At 39.5% G+C, this 20532-nt stretch overlaps 4 protein-coding genes across 17 annotated transcripts in view; 2 read left to right on the forward strand and 2 right to left on the reverse strand.

The window, feature by feature from the left end:
• Positions 1 to 20532, reverse strand: part of LOC140316871 (2-iminobutanoate/2-iminopropanoate deaminase-like) — a 114773-nt gene that overhangs the window by 12516 nt on the left and 81725 nt on the right. The gene's annotated exons all lie outside the window — the stretch shown is intronic.
• Positions 700 to 8543, forward strand: LOC140316863 (antizyme inhibitor 1-like). 7 transcript variants are annotated; one of them, XM_072394896.1, is made up of 12 exons: positions 700 to 894; positions 2156 to 2277; positions 3523 to 3733; positions 3928 to 4101; positions 4416 to 4588; positions 5543 to 5677; positions 5806 to 5887; positions 6025 to 6099; positions 6259 to 6424; positions 6722 to 6837; positions 6978 to 7198; positions 7287 to 8543. In XM_072394896.1, exons 3-12 carry the CDS (start codon positions 3632 to 3634, stop codon positions 7399 to 7401), a joined length of 1359 nt encoding a protein of 452 aa, XP_072250997.1. In that variant the 5' UTR covers positions 700 to 894; positions 2156 to 2277; positions 3523 to 3631; the 3' UTR covers positions 7402 to 8543. The 7 variants fall into 7 exon arrangements, with proteins under 7 accessions (XP_072250997.1, XP_072250996.1, XP_072250995.1 ...); XM_072394895.1 differs by lacking the exon at positions 700 to 894 and adding an exon at positions 1385 to 1598 and having other exon boundaries at positions 2156 to 2321; XM_072394894.1 differs by lacking the exon at positions 700 to 894 and adding an exon at positions 1385 to 1598.
• LOC140315761 (Krueppel-like factor 10) lies at positions 8912 to 10901 on the reverse strand. The gene is made up of 3 exons (XM_072393347.1): positions 10683 to 10901; positions 9520 to 10396; positions 8912 to 9367 (listed from the first exon to the last, which is right to left on the reverse strand). Exons 1-3 carry the CDS (start codon positions 10893 to 10895, stop codon positions 9096 to 9098), a joined length of 1362 nt encoding a protein of 453 aa, XP_072249448.1. The 5' UTR covers positions 10896 to 10901; the 3' UTR covers positions 8912 to 9095.
• The window catches only part of ubr5 (ubiquitin protein ligase E3 component n-recognin 5), a 34599-nt gene continuing 30268 nt past the window's right edge, over positions 16202 to 20532 (forward strand). For all 8 annotated transcript variants that reach the window (XM_072394901.1, XM_072394902.1, XM_072394903.1 and 5 more), the window contains exon 1: positions 16202 to 16434. In XM_072394901.1, coding sequence (XP_072251002.1) covers positions 16373 to 16434 — 62 coding nt within the window. In that variant the 5' untranslated portion in view covers positions 16202 to 16372. The remainder of the gene's footprint in view (positions 16435 to 20532) is intronic.

Here is a 20532-nt window from a genome sequence, read left to right on the forward strand (position 1 = left end):
TGGAAAAAACTATAATGATAATAAAAACAATACAACATGAACTGCTACGTAATCCATAGAATAATGCGGCTCAAACAGTCTGGAAAAGGGATATTGTTGTTTTTGGATAATACAGGATTTCCATGTCGGATTACAGTTTCTGTGTGTGATCAGGTACTGTTTACTGGATCCTAGAAAGTTTTATTGTGGGCTGTGAACGCATAACTGCTTGTATGTATACCCTTACAACGGGCACATTTATTTCGTTAGTTTGTTTGTACTGTATGTTCCCACACTCAGAAACACTGAGTTAAGAGGAAATTAAGTAGCCAAACATTACACAGACAAAATGGACTTTGACTGTAGGAGGCAGATAGTAGTGGGTCATTAAAATACAAACAACAACATCACACTTGTATGAATGATACACACTATAAATGTATGAATATACTCACAAATAAAATGATTGTGTCATAAATGGCCAGTACGCCTAAACACTCTCTAATCTCCTGCTTAATAGCAGGAATAATATGACTATTGATATGAAGTCAAACCAAACCAAGAGAAAACATTTCTTCTCTGTTTAGCTAACAGTGGCTGAGCTTTGCTTGGCACCCTCCTCCTCCATTGTTGAGGAGGGAGACATGCAAATTTATCTCATTGGAGAGAAAAAAAAAAGAGGCAGTGGCAACTTCTGAAAGTCACAACAACACAGGCTAAGGGACAGAAAAGTCCAGTTTGAGCTTGAAGTCGAAGGGAATATACATGCATTTAGCTAGTAATTGATCATGGGACTGATTTTGTGCGTCCACTGATTGTAGCAGAAGAAAAAGAAGGAATATTCTGTCAACTTTACTGGACATCATTTTGTCCATATCTCTGAGCCATGGGAAATGCAATGAAGATGTAACACAGGTAATTCTTGAGAAATTTGACAATGACATGCTTAGCAGACAGAACAGGTTATAGTAGATTTTAGAGATAGCTACAACTTGTAATTAAAGTTTGATCTTTTTTACTGATTTTTTTTATTTTTCATGGGAAATAATTCAGTGCCATGAACATGTTATGGCAATTATCATAATCATTATTGTTGTTTTATATTAGAACAATTTATATTTGCTCCCCATTTTTGCATATTTTCATATATATGCTCAGATATCCCACCTAAATGAGTCAATCTTCTTCACAAACAGGACAGGACCGGAAATATTTGTTCATGTAATTTTTAGTATGCACATCAATTTAAAGATTGAAGAAGGGTCAGTGAAAACTTATGTTATCATATCGATATAACAGAACCCGTGCACACATAAAATATGTGTTGAACGATATGTTGATTAATATCAACTTTATTTTGATATTTGAACCGGATATTCATTTATTCTGTTGCACTTAACGTTACTGTGTGTCAGTCTTTTACCGCTTTTCCGCCGTCGTCCTCTGCTCGGTCGCAACAAATAATCCGTGCTAGCTCCCATTGTCAAAACCCTAAACGACAATAACTTAATCTAGCCTATGGCAGTTATATTTTTCTCTCTTGGTTACCCCACTACTCTTTAAAAATTCCGCCTAAAAAGAAAAAGCGTTCTGTCCCCTCGTTTGGGTCTTCAGCCAACGTAAGTAATGTTTGCTAACACCGTTAGCTCCCCGTTAGCTTTTGCACATTGTTAGCTAACTTAACGGGTAACCTGACGTTACATTGGTTACACGGTACCAACGCTAGTCCTGTAAACTCCTCAGACCTAACGTAACTATCAGTGATATTGATACTCAATATAATGTGTGTGTTTGCGAGACAGTAGTCACAGTGTACGCTTCTACATAGCTAAGGCTTTACGCTAACGTGACTGATATATAAGTAATGGAAAAGACTGGAATAACAAACTATGTAACCGAGTACTTATAAACAAATTGATGCTGTATATTACATGAAGCTTTGAATTCGTAGCAGACCGCTTCGCATAGGTCTTGCATTCAATACGTGATTGACTTACATTAACTGCGTACACAGAAATCGTATTATTCAAAGGCAACAACATGTCACTTGTTCAAGGAGTGTGCAGCTCTAATTTCCTCTGTCTCAGAAACACGTGCAAGGGAAATCGGTTATTCTTTTTTTTCTCTGTCAGGGACGGTTTTCATTTGTACCCTGTCCTCATCTGCCTCTTTGCAGGTGTACAGCAACTACCCAGAGGATCTAGGGGCAACTCTTTACAGGGAGCCATTTGACTTCAACGCAGAGCCACCTTGGGACCCTAGCTGATAGTGGATTGGTTCATCCCAGGACTCATCCATGTGGGTGAATTAAGTGTAAATTGGAGAATTTATGCATCTGCTTTGTGTATAGAGCCCTCATACTCTCATAGCAGAAACACTGGCAAATATAACCGTGTTTTTGTTAACATTAGTGTACACTTTGTATTTGATTTGGATGGTATCATTGTTTTCAAAGTCACTCCCAGAAAAAACTGTGCCGCTGAAGCTCTTGACCGAAGGAAAGGGGAGTGAATTAACAAGCAGCATGTCCCAGATGAAGAAAACTATCTATTTTTATTTTTGATTGTTTCAGATCTTTTGTCAGCAGTTTGGTATAACAGGATGCTATTCTGGTCTGCTTTTATCTGCAGTAGGTTTTTCTCCTGATTTGATTTAACTGCAGTAGAAGAGAAAATAAGTTGGTTGTAGGTATGAATCCATCAAATATGTATAATATACATTTTCTGTGAGTTGACTGCTGCACTGCATATATACATATATACATCATTAACCCTACTAATACCCCCTAGAAACATCCTCACTTATTTCGCATTTCAGTACAAGTGGCAAGCTTAGTAACCTAAAGTCTTTGTTGATTTTTAAAGACCTCAGAGTCCTTTTCTGGTGTCTAATTGTTTCAGTGGTGGCGTTTTCATGATTGCAGTGATTTGGTATCTTTCAAAATGAAAAATGGCAAACATGCCTTTCACTTTCTGTTGATTGATTTGTTTGTATTTTGTAGCCTTGCCACTCCTTTATAAAAACTTTTTTTTTTCAGGCATATTAGTTGCCCCCCGTGTCACATTCCAAAACCACAGTTATTTCACATCTGGTCCAGTTCAGACTGGACTCTCTGATGTTGTGTTACATCAGAGAACGTAAACGTTTGACACGGGCCCCACCAGTATTGTTTCTTAGTTAATGCCATTCAAAAGCACATTTACGGGTCACCAGCTCAGGAATTAATGGTGATTGTTGGGAGTAATTGATGGTAAAGTAAATGAACTCTGTGCCCTGGACTCTATGTTTTTGTAGTGTTTTTTTTTTTTTTTTTTTAGAAGAATAGGCCTCTTCTACAAAGCCACCCTGTAATGTGGAAACTGCTCCCTGCTCTGATTGGATGCAGACTGGAAATTACTTTGTGCATCTCTCAGAGGTTTTAATTCCAGCAAACTGAACTAAAAGGAGCTTGACATTACAACGGATTGTGCATCATCTATCTATGATGGAACAGTTTTGTTACTTGCACTGTGTTTTGTGATTCAATTTTTTTTTCATTTGCAGTTTGTTGCATAAATCTAGGACCCCAGGGGCTCGAGGGGGAGTGAGCAAGACAACTTTGGACTAGCCACATTCTTTATGCCTGTCGGATTTGAAGAAAACGGTTGAGAGGATGAAAGGAATCGCTGATGAACCGCAGTACTCTGTTGGCCTTCTGGAAGGAGACACAGGCCTCTGTGACGTGATTGACAGTCACATTGATGAACAAACACTTGTAAGGGCTTTTTATAACATCACAAACGTTCCTAAAAACGTTTAGTACTTGTTCTGTACTTTTTGCTGCATATTGTTTGGTAACATGTACTCACATTTTTTTGAAGATATGTGACATAATGGAAGACTGGTTAAAGTGTGTTTTTTGTTTGTTTTTTTTTCACTCACCCACATGTATGTGTCTTCCTATCCCAGTCTGAGAAAAATGCATTCTTTGTAGCAGACCTGGGAGTCATAATGAGGCAGCACGTTCGCTGGCGAACTCACATGGCTCAAATTCGACCCTACTATGCTGTGAGATGCAACAGCAGTCCAGCTGTGATTGAAGTTCTTGCAGCCCTCGGCTCTGGATTCACATGCAGCAACAAGGTAATCTTTCCCAGGACGTTGGAGCACTGCTGTCTGCTAGTTTGGAAACATTACTATGTACATTGTTAAGTCCTGTGTGGTCTGCTGTGTGTATTATTTAGAGATGTTAACCTAAATTTTCCAGCCGTATACCACGCCTTTCTTGGCTAGAGTAAGCGGTACTATATCTTTTTTTTTTTTTAGCTTTACATTGACAACTCTCAGTTCAAAAGCTTTAGAGTCGCTACAGAGACGCAAACAAGGGTTGAATGTCCATTCACTCGCTCACATAACTCATTTTAACAGATTAGGATTTTTGTTTCTTTGTATTTCAGTCTGAACTTGAACTGGTGCAGAGCCATGGTATTCCCCCTGAAGACATAATCTACAGTGGCGTTTGCAAACAGGTCTCCCAGATAAAATATGCTGCTAAGAACGGCATTGACCTCCTGGTGTGCGATAACGAAGCAGAACTCCGCAAGATTTCTCGCTGCCACCCCAATGCCAAGTAAGTGCTTGATGACTAATTGCTCAATGAGTGATCATGCGACTTGAAAGCTACCGTTTCAACCTTGTTGACACCATTAGTCTTCACTCACTTGTGAGTTTTCTTACTTATTTCAAATTGGTATCAAGAATTACTTGCGTCAAATTAAAACAAAACTATTGAGTCCTGGTTGTGAAATTGCTTTTCCTCAGTGTGCTGGTTTTATTATGTAACTCATAAGCCAGGACGCAGTCTACAACCTATGGGGAGGCTTAAGACCTGGCTGCAGGCCTGGTCCTCCTGTCACGGTTCTGTTCTTTTCTGAATCCATGTTGGTTAAGTCTGAGAAAGGACATTGGTCTGGCGCTGTGGGAATGATCGACTCGAGCTGGCTCCTTTATCTGTGCCCTGTGTTGTGAGTCATTTTGCTCTCTCTGCTGATGCACAGTGATGGATTGGTGGGATGGTACTATATCTTACACTGTTCCTCGACAATTAGTCTCTTTCACGAGGCACTCACAAGAGCAAGAGAAGGAATGTGTCACCTAATCTGCCTGTCCTACAGTTCGGTATACCGCTAACCTAATTCATCCTGCTTTTAGGATTAGTAATAGGGGATGCTTTCTAAGATGCAGCACTAACTAAGTCAGAGGCTCTTTCTCAGAGGATTCATGACACCCAGGAACTCTGTGTGGTGTTGTGTGTTTTTAATGCTTTCCCTAACACTCTGAAGGGACAAGCTCTGGTCATTCTGCTCAAAACAGTTACCCCCATATTACAACACAAACTTATCTTAAACCTCAGGAGAGTCGCCTGTATTGGGAAGGATTGTAACTTGTTAGTGGTTGTATAATGTTGTATCCTAACTATTAAGGGTGGCTGTATTTCTGCTGCTTTGCCTGCCCTGAAAGGGCCCAATTCAGGGCCCTCTTAACCAGACATTAACCAGCTATTTTTGTTTGTGTGTTAATTCAGGCTGCTGCTACAGGTGTCAACAGAGGCATCTAACCCAGGTGAAGAGATGAGCATGACATTTGGCTGCTCTCTCAAGGACTGCAGGCATCTCCTAGAGAGTGCAAAAGAGCTCGGTGTGCAGGTTGTTGGGGTCAGGTAAGACCTGCAGAAAAAACAACAGCAGCTGCTGGTTGTGCAGCACATTTTATTGCCCATCTGCAACAGTTCTAAATCTGATTCATTATAAGGCAATCAGTGTGAGCAGTAACTGTTTTCCCCCACAGGTGTCACATTTCTAGCTCCTGCGAGGATGACCAGGTGTATGTTCACGCTGTTTCTGATGCCCGTTGCATCTTTGATATGGGAGTAAGTAATGCTGTTGTATTTCTATCATTGCCTCACTTCTGTAACTAATGTTTAGATTTATTTCTGTCACAGTAACCAATATTTCTAGACAGCTACTTGCAGTACCAAGCTTATACTTTTTTCTTTGTCTTCTGCAGGAGGAAATCGGCTTCAACATGAACATTTTGGACATTGGAGGTGGATTCAGTGGCTCTGAGACCCAGCTGGAACTGGTCAGTATCATTCTATCTACTCTGAGGATTCATTATTAAGAATGCTTCGTCATATATGTATAAACTGTAATCAATACTAGTCCTGCAAAGGAGGAGTCCAGTTGTACACTAAGCAAGATTTCAATGCAACTTTTAAAAGCATTGTCACCTCTTTTTCAGATTAATAATACAGTCATCTCTGTGGTGGACATGTACTTCCCTTCTTCGTGCGGAGTTTCCATCATTGCTGAGCCTGGCAGCTTCTTTGTTTCGTCTGCTTTCACCCTGGCTGTCAACATCATCTCTAAGGAGGTGGTGGCTCGTGATCGCAAAGACCAGCAACACGGTCAGTGGCATGATTTTGATAAAGATGTTTAGATGTATTTACCAATGTGATGTAAATCTTTTACTTTCCAGAGGTAGCAAAACTCCAAAGCTTTCTTGACACTGTATTTAGAAACAATCAGCAGTTTCACAGAACATACTGTAGGACCATGTGGGAAAATGTAATGAGAGGAATTTACAATGCAACTGTGTAATACACATACATGATGTAATGTGAGCCTAACGGCTTTTTCCAAGTATGCAAATGTGCGAATGTTACATTGTAAAATAGATTTTTGTCTGCCACATTTCTGAACAGATGAACTGTCTCCCAACGAGGAGCCAGAATTCCAGTACTACATGAATGAGGGAGTGTATGGATCGTTTTCCAGCAAACTCTCTGAAACACTGATTTCTCCTCCCTCTGTTCACAAGGTGAGTGAAAGATTCTCTGGGCTTGAAGAAGTGGCCAAAGCTACGTTTTTCTTTTTTAAATATCTGGAAAGAGATCAAATTTTTGCTGACAAAACAGTTAAATTAGCCATGACTAAACTCTCATTTCGATGCCCCATAAGCAGAACATGTCCCTGGAGGCTCCAGTGTTTAGCAGCAGCCTGTGGGGCCCCTCTGGGGATGACCTGGACCAGGTTGTCGAGCACTGTTTGTTACCTGAGCTCAATATAGGAGATTGGCTTGTGTTCAAACATGCCGGGGCCTACAATCTGGGTCAGTCACCGTTTACCTCCACCGACTTACCACCACCCCACGTCTATTACATCCTCTCCTCTAGAGACTGGCAAGTATCTCAGTATGTTGTGTATCATTTGAAACAAATCTTATTATAGAACTCTTTTTTGCTTGACTCGGTTTTGTTCCTGCTTCAGGTTTGAGATGCAGGACACTGGTGTCACCCATGAGACTACACTGAAGAGCTTCTCACTGGTCCCTTATTTTCTCAATTCCTACCAAACAGAGGCTGCGCTGTCTGTTCCAGCTTAGCAATCATCTGACCGGGAAGAATTTTAGCTTCTCGTCTTGGTTTATGCTGCTAGCGTCGTTTGCTTTACATTTCACAGGGATGACTTCAGCCGGTTGTGCAGATAGGATTTTGATATATTATGTGGAGCAGATTGAACTGAGCTTTTATTCTCACAAACTCTCATCTACAACATGTGATTAGACCTGGAAAACCAAAGTAGATGTGAATGTGCAACAAAATGGATGACTCCAGAAAATAGATTCTGATATACTTTGTTTTTCTTTTAGCATCCCATGGAACTACAGTTTACACTACTGTAGTAGGCATATAAAGAACCTTAAATGATTATATGTGACAGATGTATTATCTTTATCTCCGTTACTGTTACTAGGCTTGTAAAGTAAGACATGTATAACTGAGTGAGGCAGTGTTTTAAATAGAAACACAGTTCAGATATCTTGTACGGAGCTTTGCTACGAGATGTGTATTTATGATTTTAATTGGATGTATAGTTTATTTTGTGACAAGAGCTTGACTCCATTATTCCATTTAAATTCTGTTCTCTTAGTATTTCTCAGCACACCATTGCTGCATATATGAAGGGTGAATTTACTCATCTTTTTTGTGGTAAGTAAAACCAGTGTTGTCAGTGAATAGTTAAGTCTGCCACTGGTGTGGCTTGAAAGCTTAAGGTTCAGTTTTCACCAGTGAACTGGTGTTTGTGTGTTCCTATAAAGTGCTGAAAAGCTTTCTGCCGAGATGAGCAAAGGGCCAGCGGGTAACTGCTGCGTCAACAGATAGCAAAGCAGGATTATAGACAGCATGTGCTGCAGACAGAATAGGGGAAGTGTCGATGGATAAGGAGTCAGAGGACATGGAATGGTATCTTGTATTTAAAAGAAGAACAAAGCAGGCCATTTATGTTGCAAAGAATGTTAACTTTTCCTATATCTGCTATTTATGTTTATTTTTTCAAGATTTGATGATATTGAAGGAATATTACAGGACTTTGTGACTCAATATATTTGCTTAACGTGTATCATATCTGTGAAGATGTCTCCCAGTCGGTGTCTAAGGATGATAAATGATCAGGCGCATGCCTGCTGTTCAGTTGTCGCTGTGCTTATCAAAGTAGAGCGTAATAAACACCTTATTGACTTGACTGAATAACTTTTTGAGTTTTTATTTTGAAAAACAAACCTTAGATGTTGGATTTGTTTTGAATATAATGTATGATAGTCAAAACCGTTCAGGAAATGCAGAATAATGTGACATATACACTCACTCTCCCTGTGTGTATATATAAATACATGTATATAGAGAGAGAGACAATTATATACATAGATGTTTATCAAAAATAGTTGAATCCAACTTTACATTTAAAAAAAATAATCTGGACAGACACCTGAATCATTATTGCACAATAATAAATCCCATGTACTCAAGTTTGCAAAAGAAAATGTGATCTCAGCAAGAACGGCATTGTGCAAAATGTTTTAATTATAATAATAAAAAAAATCTCACATTATGAAACATTCTTTGGTCAAATACAACAGTACTTAGTGGTCAGATGTAAAATGCAGCCTATCTTTCAGGTATTCAGCAGTGGTGCACAGTTGCCCTCTTACCAGCCGACTGCTTACAAGCTAAAATAGGATACAAGATCCCTTGTGCAAATTGTGCCAAAAAAAAAGTTCTAGTTTCACGTTTGATCTCACAGACAGTTTGTGGAAGACAGTCTGAGTGTTGTGGAAGTATTGAGGCCTGCAGGGTGGCTGATCCCTAACGCCCAGTAGGGTGTCTTCCTTGCTGCAAGGTGTCTTCGGGCGTGTTTGGCCAAGTGGTCGCTGCGCATGAAGCGGCTGAGGCACATGGGGCAGGCAAACCTTTTCTCTCCTGTATGGGTTCGACGGTGCCGTGAGAGTTCATCGGAGCGAGCAAACTGCCTCTCGCAGCCCTCCCACTTGCATTTGAAGGGTTTCTCACCTGTTGGAACATAGACAGTATTGTAGGTTAGATATATAATTAAACATGGGTGGATAAAGTGACTTAATCTGGTTTCAAAACTTTAAGGAGACTGAGTATACAAGGGTGACTTTTTATTTGTTAAATTATTTATTAAATCCATCCTCTCTTACCTGTATGTGTCCTCATGTGGGCCTTGAGATGGGAGCTCTTGAAGTAGGTCTTGCTGCAGTCCTCATGGGGACAAACATGGCTGCGTACACGTGACATCTCAGCTTGCATTGGGGTGCTTCTTTGCTCTGACATGGCATGAGCAGGAGTGGGTGCGATGGCCACAAACTTGGTGCCACCAGGGGTCGCCAGCGTTTGCTGAACATAGAGATTAGGAACAGATACTTGAGGGACAAGCAGCATTACAGGACCTTTAGCCACCTGACCCCCTACAAGGAAGACCTGTGCAGGAGATGATGATTGTGGTAATTTATATTCTTGGTTTTGCTGCTGATATAGTGGCACATGCATGGTGGGGATCGCTAATGAGACAGGCAGTTGGTGTTGCTGCTGACTCTCAGAGGTCGTGACCGGGTTCTTCCCAACAGTGAGGGACGGAGAAGGGACGGGACCAGTCTGGCTGTAGGTAGGCACGTGTGAAACAGGAGAGACAGCAGATGGAACAGACTGGGGTTTGTTTGAATTATCATCCGGGTTCAACTGGCTCATCTGGGTAAGACTGGCTTCTGCTTGTAAATTAGCTAGTATATCAGTGAAAGCAATCCTCTCCCCAGAGTCTCTGCTAATCTGCCCATCATAAGAGTTCAGAATCTTTTTAGAAACCTCCATATGAACCCCGCTGAGTCTTTCTTCTTGTGAGAGTTGTTGAACCTTACAGGGACTGTGCTGGTCATCTGCAGTGTGGCGGATTACACTGGTGCACTGGAACTTCGGAAAAACAGTGTGCAGAGGAATCTCCTCTGTGGGGTGTTGTGGTTTCAGCGCTGAGGCTGGATGGATGGCCTCAAAGTGAGGTGGACTGTATGGTGGTGTCAGGCACTGAAATAAGAAGCAAGTAAATTATCAACAAGTTATATGGTGAAGTTTTCAATCCTAGTGCACATATTTGAATTTTATGTAATACAAGTGTTGAATAATTAATAGTAGTATCAATACAAGTCCAAAGTTTGCTGAAATCCAAGTATCAGAGCATAGATAACTGAAAATAATACATAACACAATATATAGATCAGGTTATGTAAGAAAACCTTTTTGGTCATGAGTTGAAATATATATATATTTTTTATTAAAAAATTCATACACTCTGGCACTATGGTTCACTTACAAAAGAAGAGTCCTGAAGGACAGCAGAACCAGAAAGGACAAATTCGTCCTGTGAGGAGTCTGAGGAGGGACTTAGGGGTCTTAGCCTCAAGTTCCTTGTCTTCCAATGTTTAGTCATGGACATCAGAGCCTCCACAGCCCTCAAGTCACCTGTACCCATAGAAGCTGGCTTGAAATCAACCTGAATGTTTGTGCTGTGCTCTTCAACTTCCATGCTGCAGCTCTGATTGGGCAAAAACACAAGCATAAGGACAATATAGAGCATTATTTAATTCTGTTTTCACTCCCACGTTCAGTTACATTCCTATTAAAATCTCCTTGTGATTAGCATCTTCTTGTCAGTGACCTGCTGAACTGATAAACATCCATACATAGCACACTATGTTAGTTTTTTTTTTAATTGACTTTTAAACCCATCACCATGTACAGAACATGGGAGCCAGCATGTGAACTGTGCATGATCAGCTGGTGCTCTAAACATGCTTCTCTTTAACCTACTTTCTCGCGAGACCTGTGCCGGTGACAAAAGAGACACACCAGACCACCAGAGTAGGCAGAAACCACCACAAACTATAACCACCACCCCCCTACCCAACGAACACCAGTGGCATTCGTTGATAATTCGTAAAAAAAAAATCGAATCAAATAATTATATTTTAACGTCATGTCCACACACAACGTCTCGGTACCAGACAAGAAAATACATCCAATTTAGAGTAGGTGTGCCGTCGGATAAAATAACAAATCTTTACTTACAGCTATGTTAGCTTGTGTGGAATTTCCAGGAGACCAGACTGACTGCTAAGTGGACCCTCTGGTCTTTGAGTGATCATTTAAGGGTTGAATTGACAGTTTGGGCTTCAGTCAGTTTCCCATTCAACGTTTCAAATGCGGTGTAGGGACAATATGGGCGGGGTTTAACACGGCGCCCAATAAGACACAAAGGTGTGTTAATGTGTCGACCAATGGGGAGTGGAGTCAACGCGTGATCGGGGCCTGATGGCACCGTGGAACCCGCATGGTACACAACATCATGGACATATGAAATAACCCCTCCACCTCCCTCTCTCCACACTCATACATGCTCCTTCTCCTTGAGTGAGTTACATATTCGCCTGTCAGTGCTGAGATACACTCTATTTTGTGACTAATTAACTTAGTAGTGATGACATGTAAATGCATATATTCATTACAAGTATAACAAGATGTAGATTAAGTCTAGTTGCCAAAGCTGAATTGGATTTGTGTCTGCCCAAATTCAGGTCAGCACACATGATCACATGTGTGCAGATGTGTGGACCAGAGCTGGTCCCAGAACACAAACCATGTCTGCTTATATAATTCAAATTACTTCTGTCTATCCATTTCCTACACCTGCTTCATCCTCCTAAGAGTCATTTAGAGTGCTTGAGCCTAAGACAACTGTCATAGGGCGAGTGGCAGGATACATCCTTCACAGGCTGCCAGTCCATGACAAGGCTAAAAACAAAAAAAAAAAAAAAAAACACACATTACATGACTGGAAGGTGTTTTCTTCTTTTAATAGTTTCTTGTAAAGGCTATATTAAATCTAGTTCTTATCCAGGTTCTCCAAGTTACTGAAATTAAAATGCTTTCTTACAAATATGAATTATGGGTCATTTGACAATTTAAAAAAAAAACTTTTCTTTTAAGTTAGAAGACCTCTTGTCTTTTGTGGTTGAAAGACATCAGCCAACAGGATATGGCCTCAGGCAGCCCTCTAGATTAGGTAAGTGTCAGCTGTCCAGACCTTCCTACACAGCACAGAGAGCCTGAACAAAAGGCCAGCTGTGGACACATAATGGAGAAGTACACGCACAGACACATAGTGTGTTTGGCTGTGTCTGGGAACTGTGGGATGTTCTTCAAAAGCATGTTTGCTCCAAGAGACAAAACTTTAGGTCTATGGCAGAAAAAAAAGGACCAATTGTGTATTAATTCTGAACATTTTGACATCTTGTTCTTGCCATGTAAAAGTGATGTTTGCACTTCTGCTATTCTGAGAGAATGTCTGTTATCTCAAGTCACAGGCAGTTATCTGCTATTCAGTACATACTCATCAGTCTGTAACAGTGTGCAACACAGGGCGCTGTGAAGAAAATCTACTCTAAAAGTCAGACTAGACTTTGCTTAAAAACATGTCTCTGGATTCCACCAAAGAATTCTTGGTGAAATATTAAGAATAAACACTGTTTATGGGTATGTTCATTTGTCCAATTACATTTGAGCCCTACATAAAGTAGGTCTAAGTATGACAGAGCTGTAGTTTTTACACTCTTCTACTGATGTGGGTACCCTCGTATACCCTCAAATCAAAGATGAGTCCTAACTTTGTGCCAGTACTAGAATAAGAAATTCTATTGCTTTATATAACGTTTAAACATATAGCAAAGTTGAATTTCCACATTCAAATGCTTGGTCGTTTTATTTTAGGTTGCAAATTCATTCTTATAGAATACTGTCTAAAAAGGAGCCAGTTGCCTGTTATCAGGAATGTCATGATGAGTCCGGACAATAGGATCAAATGTTTGACAGGAAAGCTGCATTTTAACTAGCCAAGGGAATTTTATCAGGAAGGGAAGATTTTGTGTAAAATGTTTTACATTATATGAAAATTAAGATTCTTTCTCTCCCAAGTCTCAGAACTTTATAGATGTGCTTGAGAGCTTATTTGGCTAATGCACTTTGATATTATAGAAGGCAATAAAATATCGAACATTTTAACTTCCGTGAGCAATATTCAAAATATTTAAAGGCACCTTGTACTGAATTTACTCTTTTGATGGTCTAACAAAGCTTAAAAAAAGGGACCATACAAAAAAAGACTATAGGCTCTATCACTGAGAAGAGGTGAGCGTTTGTTTACTCTCTGACGGGCAATAGAGGTGATGCTTTTAATGTCAGTCACTTTATCTTTTGTCATCATAAAAACACTAATGTGTTACTTTAAACCAAAACAAAGGACCTATGAAAAACAAACATGTTCTTTTTGCCTGTTTCAGTAGAATTCACATTACACTTAAGTGCTTATGGCTTATATGATAAAGCACATTTTTTCATAGATCCTGTGCCATGATACTGCTCTTTGGGTATAATCAGACTGGCCTGGTTTTGGAAGCATGATGCAATGGAGACCCACATTCTTATTCTTGGCTGTGTTAACCAGTGACATTAGCCAGACTCGTAAGAGCAGCTCTACGTGGTGTTGTGCAATGGACCAATGGAGTTTGTTTCAAAGCTTGCTATGTAGTTTGCTTTACAATGTCTGTCCATTTTCATACAAGGTTAATTTGAGAAGTGAAATCAGGGAGAGGAACTTACCCCTCTTTGCTGTCACAGAAACAGATGTGTCTCAGTGTCTGAAAAGCTGAGAACAGCTCATTTCATCCTTATGTACATGCAGACCCACACTGCCATTCAGTCTGTGCAGCAGTTAGTGAGTGGCTGTGTGTGAGTCTTTCGGAGAGTTTGTGCTCCAGACCTGAATAGACCTGGTGTTAACAGGCAGAGTAAACCTCCCGGGAACTGCCCTGTCCCAGGCCTGGAAGATATGTCTCCGTTACCACCAAGATGAGTTATTTTAAAATCTTACACACCAGCCAGTGATCCTGTTACTCCAGTGGGTATAACTTCTACTCCTGGCTTTGGCCTAATTGACAGGAGCTGGTGCTGATCCACTGATCTATTGTATGAATGAAAATTGTTTCTTTCAAGCTCTCTTTGAAGGTGTAACACACCTTGTCAATTAATTTATATAAGAAATAGAAAATGTAAAACATGTTCCATAGAATCAATCAGCGATTAGTCTTCATCCATATTAACAGCTTTATTTAAAAAAAACGAATTTCCTTTTGAAATTTGGTCATTTTACCTAACCTCAGAGAATTTTCTTTTTGACTGCATAGTTTTCCATCTCTAACTCCTTTTTAGCCATGTTTAACAACAGCAGGTCATTTGATAACCCTGTGCCCGCATACCTAAAAATAGATCTTCCCTCCCGCAGTTTGTTTGACTTTCCTATTGAAATATATATAAAAGGAACAGCTTTTTTTTCTTGAGGGCAATGGCCCTGGCTTCATTAGTCTTTGCACTGAACTCTGCTTAGATGACGTGTGGCATTCGAATGACAAAGTAAGAGCAAAAAATGTAGTAAAGAATAGAAAAGTACATAGAATATATAAGCAAATATAGAGCATCTCTATTTTTTCTATTCCTGATTTTAACTTAAAGCAGTCAAGTCTAAACTATTTTAAGTTCATGTTTAATCATTAGACATTCAAACTCAAGATCTCCAAGAAACGACAATGCTTATGATAAAGATACAAATGCAATGGTTTATATTAAGGAGGATTTAATGAACAAGACTTCAAAAAGGAGAACTATGCATGAATTGTTTGATTCCATTTTACACACTCACCTGAATCTTTACCAGATACAAAGTGTTCTTTCCAGTTTTAATACCAGCTGTGTATGATATTCCTGGTTGTGAATGTTAAAGAAAAAGCGTCGGACAATTGTTCTGCAGCATTTTGTATTTGCACATACAGGATCAGTGCAGGAGAGGAGCTATTGATGCTTCTGAGGCCCTCAGAAGCTATTCTTCATCTTGTTATGAAAGACAAACCATGCCACCTGCTGGTGTAAGTAGACATATTTTAAAACACAAATTGTATCAGCAATTCCTTTTGGGTGTATTGAATATTTTGATATTGGCAGTATAAAAAGTAGACCTAGTTTCTTTCTAGTATACAATAAACTCATAAAAAGATCAATGACGTTTTACTTGTGTTAGTTTTATCATAATAACCATCAGTTGTGATGGAAAAATACAACAGACTCCGCTACCTCACAATGTGAGGTAACTTGAGGGTCTTTTGCCTGAATTCCCTCAAAAAGTTTGCCTGAAATCATCTGGGAAAGAGTTTTTCCGACCAAATTTAAGCCCACTTGGGTAAAGAACTTGCTGAAGAGAAACAACCATGATCCACTGTCATCAGCAGTTTCAATCCTATTGCCCCTAAAAAAAAGACGAACAAAAGAAAACTAAACTGTTTTTGTGAGAATTTTTTTTTAACTATAGCAGATTAATAATTAATAAAAAACTATGTGTGTGTGTGTGGTGAAGAGAGAGAAAGAGAGAGAGAGATGACCAAAACAAAAAAAAAATACATTAGGATTTTTCCTTGGGAAAGCTTTTTTGTGTTAGTCTTTTGAGATGTATTCTTGCAAAATTCTACAATTTGTTGTGCCTATCTTGAAAAGCAATTTACCTATAAAATACCGCAACTTGTCGGTAAATGTATCCAAACCAAGATGGAGTTGACGACCTGTGTTAGAACAATGAGTTTATCATGAAACTGTAATATTTATATCATAATAGTCTTGTTTTTGTTTTGTTTTTTTCTTATTGAAGCCAAACCTATCCAATTTAACACATTTCCTGTTTGTGTTCGAGGTCCAACCAACGGAGCGGTTGCATGTGCACTAATCAACACACACAGAAGAAGCTTGGTAGAGTTAAGATGGCGGCATGTGGGTGAGGAGGATGGGATTCAAACTCTAGGTTTCTCGCCATTAAACGATTCCTGTGAAACCACATACATACAGTAGTCGAAGGAATAACTATTTTCATAAATTCCACGCATCTGTGTGTGATTTTGGATTGACCCCATGACATCTATACACTTCGTTGTTCACCCGTTGCCTGGGACCGAGGATCAGCTCAATGACAGGTATTTTGCTACGGCTCATGAAAAGAACAAATGAAATCAATATTCAGAGACTTGCTGCGCTAAATTGTATTCGAGGTTGTATTTGTGGTCGATGTTGACACTGTCATGGGTTTGCACTTGGATTTAATTTATTTAAATGACCCCTTCGTGGTTGATACAAGGCCCGGCATTTTGAACAGTCCTTGTTAGCTTGCTGCTACCTAAACAGTCAGTAGCGTGCTATATGCTAACCCGTTAACTGGGTATCGTATGCTAACGCTAGCAGGATGTTTCCTTGGTTCTCTGGAAGGATTGGCTCTCAGTCAAAGTTGAGATAGACAATGCGGGTTGGGGGATGGGGGGAAGACTGGGGAATATTTGTCGTATAGCTCAGATACACTTTATAGTAACGTCTTTTAATATATACATTATACATACACCCTTCTGACTTATGTCATGGTCTGTTTTGCAGGCGTCTAGTTGATATTATGATCAATGAAGGAGCTAACGTCAGCTAACTGATAACTAGCTACCATTGCTAGCTTGCTAGGTAATTCGCTACCACGCGCTTGACAAAGCCAAATATTTGTACTTAAGAGTCGTTGTGCCGGCAGATTTTCCTTTAAAGTTTAATAACGTAGTTTATAACTAACACCGCTGAAAAAAGTGACTTAAATGTGTGCTGCGCACCGAGATGCATATCTTGAAATATGCGACGAAGCAGAGTTAGCTACATGCATACATTGCATACATATTAATCCTGTTATCGACTTTAATATAAGGGAAAGCCAAGGCTCATCAAGCGTGTTCTTAAGTTTGCACATTATTACGCAGTATTTCTTTACTGCTTTCACATCACGCACAGTTAATTTAACAACACATTTACTCGAGATTATATGCTTTACATTCACTCTAAGTGGGTTTTATTTCTCAAGTAAAAAAATCATTCGTTTCTGTTATTTGGGCAAAGGCTCTTGTGTGGGACCTGTATTTTGGTCAAACATGATTTGTGATAAAGCTATTTATAATATCCATTGAGATTGAACAGATTAATGGGCTGTTCTTTTTGCAGACAAAGAGGTTGAAAAGTCATATATTTTAGAATGACTTTGAGATTAAGATCTAGATAGAAGCTCAGACTGTTTGAAGGGTAATAGTGGTTTGTGTATTGACTTAAATCTGGGGAACCAGCTTTGTTCTGGCTGGCTTGGAGGCTCAATTTACTTTGCTGGTTAGGAGGAATCTCAGTGGAAACGCCTCTCAAACATCTTGGTGCTATGGATCATTGGTTCTTTTAAGAGGTCATGGCTGTTCCATCCCCTGGCATGCATGCCATTCCACTCTACAGTAACCATGTGCTGCTAAGACGCCTTCTCCCATCTCAGTGATCAGGGAACTTGCAGTTGTCAAAGCAAATAAATGCTTCCATCTGAAATGTGAAAGGCTTGGTTCAGCTTGGCATATTAAAAAAGCTGAACAGGCATTAAGATCAGGTTGGTATTACTCAGCCACATGCCACTGTTGTGTTTGACCTAGCTGAGATACATTGGTTTAACACTGTGGAATGGGAAATGGGATTCCCCTGATGTGAGATGGATGTTGAACATGTTTTTGCTGTGTTCTTGTGAAACTGCTTAAATGGCTCATTGAGGAGAGTGCTTGCTAGAGTGGTGCTATTTGTTTAATGGTTAATTTAGTGAATGGCTGACCTGGATGCTTTGAGAGTAATTTTCTCCTACCTTCTTGCAGTGTTTGGATTGACCCATGGAGTTTTAGTGTACCGTGTATTGTGAGGACATGTCCACAAGAGCTGAGGGACAGGCTTAGATAGCTCGCTCACCTTGACAACCCATTTAATCAGGAAGCGAAATGTGTTCATGTGTTCAAATACACAGGGTTGTTACATTTAAACTGTGATCAATGTCTATGTGGAACTGATTTTATATAGTATTCCTCATGCCTTAAATATTTTTCATATTTTTGGGCATTGATGTGAAAGGTTTATGTGTAGACTTGTCATTAACATGTACATTGTGTCATTCATCACATTTAATCAGATCACGGGTACCTCAGTAAGTTTGCATAATGACTCCACAGTCCTAAGTGATGTTTTTGGATGGAGTTAAGGGGTTATTGTACGTTTATTGACGAGTCACTTCCCAAAGATTTTGATGTCAGTCATCTCATTTCTGGTGTGGTAAAGAATGAATAGATGATTAATCATGGAATACTTTCATTTTAGAGCCAAGCAATTTTTCAGCCCATTGTGTTGTCATTGCTGTAAATCACCAGATGGATTCCAATCATGCAGTGTGGGGATGTCTTGAGACTAACTTTCTTTGTCCCTGCTCATTAAAAAAATAAATAAAAAGAATCAATAATTTTCAATCTCATTGGGACGATGTCAGCATTGTCAGATGGAAAAGCACATGAACAGTTTGCATTAAGGAGCAAGTTACTTATTAACAGTGAACATAAAACGGTTTGTATCTTTAGTTATGCATGGTTGATCAGTTGCCTGTTGGCACGTCTACTTCGATGACAAGAAAACTCAGTTTAGGGTTAAAAAATGATTGACAGCCTTCATTAGAAAGGTTTTTTGTCATTCCTCCTCTGAAGGGGGCAATGCCCGTGCACTTCCTTTCACCGCCAGTCACAAGCTAAGAAGGAAACACATGGCATATAGAAAATGCCAGTAATGCTTACCATCTGCATATATATATGCAGACATCATCCATATTCAAGTACTGTAATAAATTGATACAGTAAACATCATCTCCAGCAGCTTTGTTGATGCATAATTCAGAACCAGAATTGTTAATGAAGTAGTATATGCTTTTACAGCAATGGCTATACAAAATATTAGTCTTTGAGTAATTTTACATGTCGTAAACACGAGTGACAAGTGGAACTGGAAGTGATATTAGCCATTTAAAATGTACGTATATTGTCTGTTAAAGGGATAAAAGAAAGTCTCAGCAGTTAAAATGGCTGATAACAGTGGACCCGAATTCTCAAATCTTTGACCGTTGTTGTAGTAATAGATTACCAAATCAGTGTCTGACTGCTTCATGGGAGTTTTTCCTCATATACAAACAAAGGATACATTCGATAAGAAATGGTGACAAAATCAATTTTTTTTTATTATTAGTCACTTGCAAGTAAGGGCATTTGACATGAGACATTCAAGCTGTCATCTGACTTTACCAGCACTGAAAGTCAGACACACTCGACCAGATGCGTACAAGTTAAAACTAGACTATGAATATTTTAAGAAAGTCAAGAGTCTGGATTACAGATACACCCATCAATCCACACAGTTCATCTGGTTTTCATCTAGGCCGATAAGTTCTGGTGAGAGTCCCATCAGTCATGCATACTATTTCATATACGTTTAATCCGTGCCATAGGAGCTGCACAATGATTCGCATCATATTCCAGGTTTCATGAGAACAGTGACACAAGATAGCTTTCCTTTTCATTGAGAATGAAATTTCAAAATGGTGTTTCTCAGCAAATGCATATCACGCTTGATGAAATGACTTGGTTTGGAGTGACTAAACTAGGCAGCCTGGTGTCATCAGCAGGTGGAGGTATTTGCTACGTTACACATGGTTGCACTAAACAGAAGTAGTAATTAACAGGAAATACATAGAAGGTACAAACAAAACCTGTCGCCTTTGCCATTGGTGATCAGAAAATTGAGGGAGTTTTTGAGGAATTCTCCTTAGCTGGGTATGTTGTTTATTCTTCCAGGTTTGCAGTTTGGTCATGCACTTTGTGAACCGATCCCTGTCGCAGAACTCTCATATTACTAGTGCAGACCTGTGACCGTAGTGAATCACTCCGGACTGAGAGTGACATGGATTGGCAGTTTTTGACCCCATATACAGCTCAACAGGTGGCCATGTTTTTCCAGAGGATGCTGCATTTCTGATGATGTGGATTTTGTGTGTCCAGACATTAACGTTTACACCTGATGGTGCTTATTCTCTCAAAGAAAAAAGAGCTGATCATTCATTTGACCAGTCCTAAGTAACACATTTGCTACACTGGAACTTTGATAGTTTTTTAAGTGCAGGAGTTTTCATGTTGGCTCTTTCTCCAAAACAGGCAAAA

Source organism: Leuresthes tenuis, unplaced genomic scaffold (assembly GCF_036924035.1).
Source record: "Leuresthes tenuis unplaced genomic scaffold, fLeuTen1.0.hap1 SCAF_10, whole genome shotgun sequence".
NCBI classification, from domain to species: domain Eukaryota; kingdom Metazoa; phylum Chordata; class Actinopteri; order Atheriniformes; family Atherinopsidae; genus Leuresthes; species Leuresthes tenuis.

Bases quoted from the DNA above. Each gene is read 5' to 3' on its own strand.
- LOC140316863 (XM_072394896.1), top strand. From the start codon at position 3,632: ATGAAAGGAATCGCTGATGAACCGCAGTACTCTGTTGGCCTTCTGGAA. The intron at 4,102-4,415 runs GTAATCTTTCCC...TTTGTATTTCAG, and splicing joins GATTCACATGCAGCAACAAG to TCTGAACTTGAACTGGTGCA. The intron at 5,678-5,805 runs GTAAGACCTGCA...TTTCCCCCACAG, and splicing joins GTGCAGGTTGTTGGGGTCAG to GTGTCACATTTCTAGCTCCT.
- LOC140315761 (XM_072393347.1), bottom strand. From the start codon at position 10,895: ATGGAAGTTGAAGAGCACAGCACAAACATTCAGGTTGATTTCAAGCCA. The intron at 10,397-10,682 runs GTAAGTGAACCA...TTCTTATTTCAG, and splicing joins TCCTTCAGGACTCTTCTTTT to TGCCTGACACCACCATACAG. The intron at 9,368-9,519 runs GTAAGAGAGGAT...ATGTTCCAACAG, and splicing joins CCACATGAGGACACATACAG to GTGAGAAACCCTTCAAATGC.